Source organism: Cygnus olor, chromosome 1 (assembly GCF_009769625.2).
Source record: "Cygnus olor isolate bCygOlo1 chromosome 1, bCygOlo1.pri.v2, whole genome shotgun sequence".
In the NCBI taxonomy this organism is placed as follows: Eukaryota; Metazoa; Chordata; class Aves; order Anseriformes; family Anatidae; genus Cygnus; species Cygnus olor.
Genome location: NC_049169.1, coordinates 208,704,784 through 208,711,998, shown reverse-complemented (window position 1 = coordinate 208,711,998; position 7,215 = coordinate 208,704,784). Strand labels below are relative to the sequence as shown.

The 7,215-nt window shown below is 62.9% G+C and overlaps 2 protein-coding genes across 4 annotated transcripts in view; one reads left to right on the top strand and one right to left on the bottom strand.

Moving 5' to 3' along the window:
* The window catches only part of LOC121059036 (erythroblast NAD(P)(+)--arginine ADP-ribosyltransferase-like), a 29,873-nt gene extending 25,056 nt beyond the window's left edge, over positions 1-4,817 (top strand). The window contains exons 1-3 of one of the 2 annotated variants that reach the window (XM_040535376.1): positions 1,641-4,019; positions 4,384-4,418; positions 4,507-4,817. In XM_040535376.1, coding sequence (XP_040391310.1) covers positions 3,071-4,019; positions 4,384-4,418; positions 4,507-4,593 — 1,071 coding nt within the window. In that variant the 5' untranslated portion in view covers positions 1,641-3,070 and the 3' untranslated portion in view covers positions 4,594-4,817. Of the gene's footprint in view, positions 1-1,640; positions 4,020-4,383; positions 4,419-4,506 lie in introns of those variants that run through there. The other variant, XM_040535541.1, reaches the window with a different exon arrangement.
* Positions 4,818-5,211: 394 nt separating this feature from the next.
* LOC121059408 (interleukin-18-binding protein-like) lies at positions 5,212-6,877 on the bottom strand. Of its 2 annotated transcripts, none has more exons than XM_040536274.1 (5): positions 6,808-6,877; positions 6,556-6,624; positions 6,309-6,374; positions 5,902-6,052; positions 5,212-5,750 (listed from the first exon to the last, which is right to left on the bottom strand). In XM_040536274.1, the coding sequence occupies exons 1-5, from the start codon at positions 6,830-6,832 to the stop codon at positions 5,570-5,572; spliced, it is 492 nt and encodes a 163-aa protein (XP_040392208.1). In that variant the 5' UTR covers positions 6,833-6,877; the 3' UTR covers positions 5,212-5,569. The 2 variants fall into 2 exon arrangements, with proteins under 2 accessions (XP_040392208.1, XP_040392278.1); XM_040536344.1 differs by having other exon boundaries at positions 5,902-6,031.
* Positions 6,878-7,215: the final 338 nt, after the last annotated feature.

The following is a 7,215-nucleotide window of genomic DNA, read 5'->3' as shown; positions in this document are numbered from 1 at the left end:
CCGCTGCAGAGCCATCGAGGGGCAGACTGTCCCTCACCAGGAGCACCACGCTCGGAGAAGAAGCCAGCGCAACCCCTCGGGAACCGGCATCTCCTTTAATTCCCCGCCAGCGAAGGGTGGCCCAACGCCGTTCTAAAATGACAGCTTTTAGCACCAGGAAAACCCACGAGCCCACATCACTAAGCTCCTGGCACCCCACGGCACGCTTTGGAGTGTGATGCTGGCCGGTCTGAGCGGGGAAGAGGCAATTTTTCCTCCTTCACAGCCCCTGCCAAACTCAGCAGGGCATGGGAATGGTGGGAAAGGAGCTGCCTCTGCCCTCCCCGTGTCCCCATGTCCCCAGCCGGGACGGCTCTGCGGCACCGGGACCTGCCTGCGGGTCGTGCCAGGCACAAGGAGCCCAGCTCCTGCCCCGCACCGGGGGGCTCAGCACCCCTTGGGCACCGCGGGGCTTTGCAGGCAGCGTCGGGGCCAGACTCAGATCATGGAGACCCTGTTCTTCATGTAGATGTGGTACGGGTCACTGTGCTTGTCCATCTTGTTGTGTTTTTTGCAGTAGAGAACTAACTTTCTGTATTCCAAGGTAGTTGTGTAGTCATAACAAGGAGCAATGCTAAGTAGATAAGTGGACAGCAGAAGGCCTCACTCTTCCAAAAGAAGGTAGAAGCTTGAGAAAAACAGGATGAGCTGTGTGAGAATGCTAAAACAAGGATCACAGGTTCTCAAAATATAAGAAAGGAGAAAAAAAAAAAAGGAAAAAGGAGAAATTGAAGGGTTGAAGGAAAAAAAAAGTACATACATGGTATAGAGGAGCGTCGAGTAGCTTGTGAACCTGTAGTACTCAGCCAATGAGGAAACAGGGGAGGTGATCAGGCGTCGGGGAATAGGGAATAAAAGGTTATGATGTGTTTACTAAAATGCGCTCCTAATTGGCAGGACGCCCGCCATTGCAGTCGCGAATGAAATAGCTTCACGGAAGATCCTGCCTGAAGAAAATTATTTGAGATTTTTCTCACAGTGGCCAAACATCGCTTGTTGATGGGAAGTAGAGAGTAACTTTTTTTCCTCTCTCTGTGCTTCTGCATGGCCGTTGCTTTTTTGTTTTTTCCCCTCTCCCTTTTCCCTTTAATTAAATCATCCTTACCTCAAACCTTGAGCTCTTTGTGTCGTATTTTCTCCCTCTTCCTCTTTGAGGAAGGAGACTGAGAGAGCAGCCATGGTGGAACTCGGCTGCCCACCTGAGTAAAACCACCACAGGGACCCATGCTGGAGCAGTTTGCTCCTGGGGGATGGATGGACCCTGTGGTAGGGAGCCGTGTGGGAGCAGTTCTTGAGGAGCTGCTGCCTGTGGGCAGCCCCCGCAGGCTCAGTTCGGGAAGGACGGCATCCCATGGGAGGGACCCCATGGGGAGCAGGCAGAGATGAAATGTTATGGACTGACCGCAGCCCCCATTTCCCGCTCCCCTGAGCCGCTAGGGGGTAGGAGGTGGAAGACGGTGGATGGGGGGGAAGGTGTTTTTGGTTTGCTTTTAGTTTCTCACTGCTCTAGCTTGTTAGTAATAGGTAATAAATCTTACTACCTCCCTACTCTGAGTCTGTTTTGCCTGTTACGATAAGTGTTGAGTGATCTCCCTGTCGTTATTTCAAACCTTGAGCTCTTTGTGTCGTATTTTCTCCTCCTTTCTCTTTGAGGAGGGGTAGTGAGAGAGTGTCTGAGGCGGAACTCTGCTGCCCACCCGAGTAAAACCACCCCAGCATCGCGGCCGCCAGCTGGCTGGGAGTGCCGCAGCCTCCTCCCCTTCCCGGGGCAGAGCCACCTGCCAAAGCCACCCAGCCCCAACAGGGCCACCAGCCTGTCCCCAGCCCCTCAGGTCCCGCCGTGGCCCCCGAGCCCGGATGCAAGAGGTTTTATGGGGCCGGGAGAGCCACCCAGCCGGATCCTGCGCTTCCCTCCCCGCACGCTGCCGGTCACGCTTTCCTGTCCCTCCTCCGGACATCCCCGCCGTCCCCGAGCCCTCACAGCGGGCACCGAGCCTGCCCAGGATGCTCTCGTCCCTGTGAGAAAAATCTCAATAATTTTCTCAGACAGGGTCTTATGTGAAGCTATTTTATTCGCGATCGCAATGGCGGGCGTCCTGCAAGCACGAGCGCCCAGTAAAAGTTTATCCTAACCTTACATTCCCTATGACCTGACACCTGATTTCTCCCCTGTTTCCTCATGGGCTGAGAACTACAGGTTCACAGCCTACTCGACGCACTTCTATACCATAGATGTACAATTTTGTTTGACCAACTGTTAATTTCTCCTTTTTTCCTTCTCTCATGAGTAGAGGGCCCATGATTTTTGTTTTTACCGATTTTGCACTTCTCGTCCTGTTTTTCTTAGGGATCCTCCTAATTTTGGGACAGTGGGACCTTCCCCTTATCTGCTTACCATACTCCCCGCTGCTACGCTACTGTCCTGCCTGCACAATCATTTTTGAATATGCAAGGTTAGAGGAGGAATTTTCTACCGCAAAAACACAACTTTATTTCTCACAGCACCCACCCCCGGGCACCCCCAGCCCCCAGACGCCCAGCAGGGCTGGGGGTACCCTGGGCCGGAGCTGCCCCTTGCCATGAGCCCCTCTGTTGCTGCTGCTGCTGCTGCTGCTGCTGCCGCCCGCAGGTGCCCTTGCAGCCCTGGGGCTGCCCTGTACTCACAGCAGCATCCCCTCGTGCACGGCCCCGTCCGGGTGCAGCTTCTCGATGAAGGAGACGTTCAGGACCAGGTTAGTTTTCTACTGCAAAAAAACATTTTACTTCGAAAGCGTGTTCTACTGCAAGAACACAACTTTTCTTCTCACACCTTTTTTTCTCTCCCCTGCTTTTTTGCCCGGGCCTGCCCTCTTCCTTCCATGGCGGCCTTCTTTCCCAATATCCCTCTCCCTTTCCTGTAAATGAGAACGAAAGGGACCAGGGAGCGTCCCCACCCCAGCAGTGGCACCATTTGAAGCGGTGCCAGGGCCACTGGCACGGTGCCCACAGGTGGCGCCCTATGCCCCATGGAAGGGCTGCATATAAGTAACCCATGGGACGCAGGCAGGGGTTGAAAAACACCACAGCTCCACGTGTTCTGCGCACCGAGCGGAGCAGAGGTAACAACTCGCTGCAGGTCCAGGGCTGCTGGGACCGGGCCGGGGGGGGGGGACCTCTGGGTCTGCAGCTGGGCACCGGGGTCCTTCTGCGCATGGAGCACCTCGCCCTGGGCTGGCTGCTGCTGGCTGGCACCTTGGCTGGCACCTCAGCCGCTGGCAGCAAGCAGGACCTCAACGCCAGCACGGAGGTGGCGATGGACATGGCCCAGAACTCCTTTGATGACCAGTACCAGGGCTGCAGAACCAGAATGGAGGAGGAGCTGAAGGAGGTGAACCGCACCGAGTTCCAAAACCAGACCTATGCGGAGACCTGGAGAAGCGCAGTCGAGAAGTGGCAGAGTCAACAGGGCAACTCCATCTACCCGACGGTGCTGCGGAAGGAGCAGGCGGTGGCCGTGCTGGCGTACACTGCCGGGACAGGCCTGTACAAACAGTTCAATGCGGCCGTGCGTGAGGGCGGGCGCTCCCGCGAGTACTACCTCCAGTCCTTCCACTTCAAGACGCTGCACTTCCTCCTGACCGAGGCGCTGCGCACCCTGCGGGAGGCCCAGGATGTTCAGGACTGCCACACTGTCTACCGCGGCATCAAGGACATCCGCTTTACGGCCCAGCTCCACCAGACCGTCCGCTTTGGCCAGTTCGCCTCCGCCTCCCTCAAGAAGGAGGTTGCCCAGAAATTTGGCAACGACACCTTATTTTCTGTGCACACCTGCTACGGTGTCTCCATCAGGAACTTCTCCTTCTACCCTGATCAGGACGAAGTACTCATCCCACCCTTTGAGGTCTTCAAGGTCATCAATTTCACCCGTGACAGAGACGGAAACTTCATCCATCTCCGCTCCCATGCCGTGCACAGCACCTACAACTGTGCGCTGCTGAAGGGTAAGGGCAGCCCGCAGGGTGGGTGCCACCGGGAGATGGCTGGGGCTGGGGCACAGCCCTGGGCAGGTGCCGCGCTCCCCGCGCTCCTCCAGCCTTGGCCGCAGGAGAGCGGGGGGCCCCATGCCACCGGCTCTGTGAGGGGAAGGGGAGCCTTGTGGTGAAGGCAACAGCTCCGTGTCAGGAGCTTCAGGAGCTTGGGGAGCTTGAGGAGCTCGCCTTCAGACCAGGTCTTCCCTGCGCATCCCTGCGCACTCCCAACTGCTTTCCCTTGGGGTTTGCAGTGGGGGCCCTCTGTGGCATGGCCAGGTCAGGGCAAGGGGCACAGACTACAGTGGTGCACAGATTTTGTTGGTCTCTTTGGCAGAGAAAAGGTGCAAGGAGCAGCCGTGTGTTTTCAGCACAGTTAAGAGGCGAGCCCCCAGCCCCTTCCCATGGCCAGAGCCGTGCGTGCACCCTCCGGCGGTCATTAACTCCCTGTCCCCCCCCACCAGGCAGGAGCAGTCCCAGGGAACCCCCACACCTCTGGGGTCTCCTCTTGGTAGCCACAGCCCTGGCAGCCGTGGGATGCCTCTAACCCAACTATGCTGGTGCTGCACCTCCACAAGGAAAATGGGGCAGAAACGTGAAAACACATTTAATGGAAACTGTGGGATTACGCTTTCCTCTTCCGGATGCTTTCTGCTCCAGCAGGAGCGGTGCCACCAGCCCCAGGATGCTCCGGTGGCCCTAGAACACCAGCAGAGGCTGGAGGAAGCCTTTTCCTGGCTTTTCCAGAGAAATAAAAGCATTGCTGTAGGATGGAGGCGTCGAGCAGGGTTCCTGTGGCTCCCCACACTGGGTGCATTTTGCATGGGCGGCAGCGAAGGGTCTTCTCCAGCTCCCTCGCCAACCCTCCTGCATCCAGAGCATCCCAGAGAGTGCTGCCCCGGGTCCTGCGAGGGGGCATGGGGAGCACTGGGGGCTCCTCCCCTCTCTGGGGAGCCTCCACAGTGGCTCAGGAGCAGGGATTTGGCTGGCACCGACCGCCTCAGCCCCCAGTGCCCAGGATTGGGCTCTGCAGAGGGGACGGACGGGGGCTGCCCCATGGAGCAGCGCACGGCACTCACTCAGCTCTGCCGGCACCGTGGGCACCTCGCCTTCCTCCTCGCCCCACGGGTGTCCCCTGCACCCCCAGCACACAGGTGACACCAGGCAGCCTCAATGCACTTTAATGAATCCCTGCTGCCGCACAACCTGCTGCGGGCAGGTCCCGGGGGGCGAGGGGCACCAGGAACCCCGCAGCGGGGCTGTGTCCGTCAGAGCAGGGCCGAAGCCCTGGGGCTGGGCAAAGAGCCCCCACAGCAGCCTCCTGAGCTGGGGGTGGGCAGGGTGAGAGCCCACCGCACCGCGGCCAGCCAGGGTCCGGCAAGGGCCGGGCTGGGGGCAGCTCCGGGCAGGGGCAGGAGGGTTTCCCCCCACGCCGGTCCCACGGAGCATCCCTTCCCATGCGGCCGGGGCAGCCCTTGCCCCGCACCGTGGGGCTCTCACCCGTCACGAGCTGCTGCCCGGTCTCAGCCCGGTCCCCTGCTCTCGGTGGGGGCCGGCTCCAGGGGGCCCCATCGCACCTCCCTGGTGTCAAGGCCGACAGGGCTCAGCACCACGCAGGTGAAGTTGGTGCGCAGGTCCCGGGCGCTGAAGGAGCTGAAGAGCAGGTCGCGGCGCAGGACCACCCCCGAGCCCCGCGGCTCCTCTCTGCGGGGCGAGCAGCAAGGGCCCCGTCAGCACCCACCCCCGAGCACCCCCAGCCCCCGGACCCCCAGCAGGACCGGAGCTGCCCCTTGCCACGAGCCCCCCGCTGCTGCCCGCAGGTGCCCCCGCAGCCCCGGGACCCCCATGTACTCACAGCAGCATCCCCTCGTGCACGGCCCCGTCCGGGTGCAGCTTCTCGATGAAGGAGCCGTTCCCCAGCCAGTAGAGCAGCGTGAGGTCGGGGAGGCTGCTCACGGCCTCGCAGGAGATCTTCACACCGCAGCCTGCGCATGGGGGGAGATGGGCTGGGACCGGGGGGGTGGCAGCGATCCCGCTGTGCAGCCCCCCCCCATGCCATCCCCGGGGGGCCCCGTGGGAACAGCCCCTACCTCACCCGCCCCCCAAAAGCCCCCGCAGAGCCTTCCTGGGCACCCAAGCCCCAGCTGCAGGGGTGCGGGAGCCAACCCCCCCTCCCCTCCCAAGGATGAGGGGCGCAGCCCCAGCTCAGCACGGGCTCCCCGCAGCCCCTGTCCCCAGGCAGTCCCCGCGGGGGTCACTTACCCAGGCGGGGGTGCTCTGCCGGCATCTGCAGGGTGGTGATGCGGGGGGGCTCCAGGGCCGTGGTAGCTGGGGGAGCGGAGCGGGGTGAGGGACAGGAGCTGCCCCCAGACCCGGTCCCAAGGGCGGGACGGAGGGCAGGGTCCCACGGGGGGGCAGGGACACGGCTGCTCCCCGGTCCCCGGGGGGGGGGGGGGGGGCACAGAGGCAGGGGTCGGTCCTGGCCCCCCACCCCCGCGGCCCCGCTTACCTGTGCTGCGGGAGGCCACGGCCCAGCAGAGCAGCGGCAGCAGGAGGAGGGCACGGGGCCCGGGGGGGCCTGCGGGCAGAAACGGGGCTCAGCGCCGGGCACCGGGGTGGGCTCGCCGGGACGCGCCCCCCCAGCCGGGCACGGCACCGGGCGGCATCCCCGAGCCCCCGCAGCTCCTCCCGGCCACCGGGGAGCTCCCCCCGCCCCGGCTCCCTCCGCCCCGGTGCCCGCCCGGTCCCGCAGCGGCCGCACCGTCGGAGCGGGGGCACGGAGCCATCGTGCGGCAGCGCCCGGCGGGGGCGCTTTATGGGGCAGCGGCCGTGACTCACCGGGAGCCGCCCCCGGCCGCGCCCGCACCGGGCTGGGCATCCCCGGGCCCCGCATCCCCGGGCCCCGCATCCCCGAGCCCCACGGGCCCCGCATCCCCGCGCCCCTCCTTTACCGGGACCCCGCGCCCGCCCCGTGCCCAATGTCCCCGTGCCCAATGTCCCCGTGTCCCCCGTGTCCCCATGCCCCACGCCCACCCTGTGCCCAATGTCCCCCATGCCCCGCATCCCCCCGTTGTCCCCAGCTGCCCCCCGACCGCCCTGGCCATGCCCTGTGCCCCCTGCCCCGTGCCCCCGGCCCCTGCCCGCCTCATGGCGCCGAGCCTCGCGGTGA

Excerpts from the sequence above, each read along its gene's own strand:
- LOC121059408 (XM_040536274.1), bottom strand. The coding sequence starts at position 6,832 with ATGGCTCCGTGCCCCCGCTCCGACG. Across the intron at positions 6,625-6,807 it reads TCCGTGCCCCCGCTCCGACG|GCCCCCCCGGGCCCCGTGCC; the intron begins GTGCGGCCGCTG and ends TTCTGCCCGCAG. Across the intron at positions 5,751-5,901 it reads GTGCACGAGGGGATGCTGCT|AGAGGAGCCGCGGGGCTCGG; the intron begins GTGAGTACATGG and ends CTCGCCCCGCAG.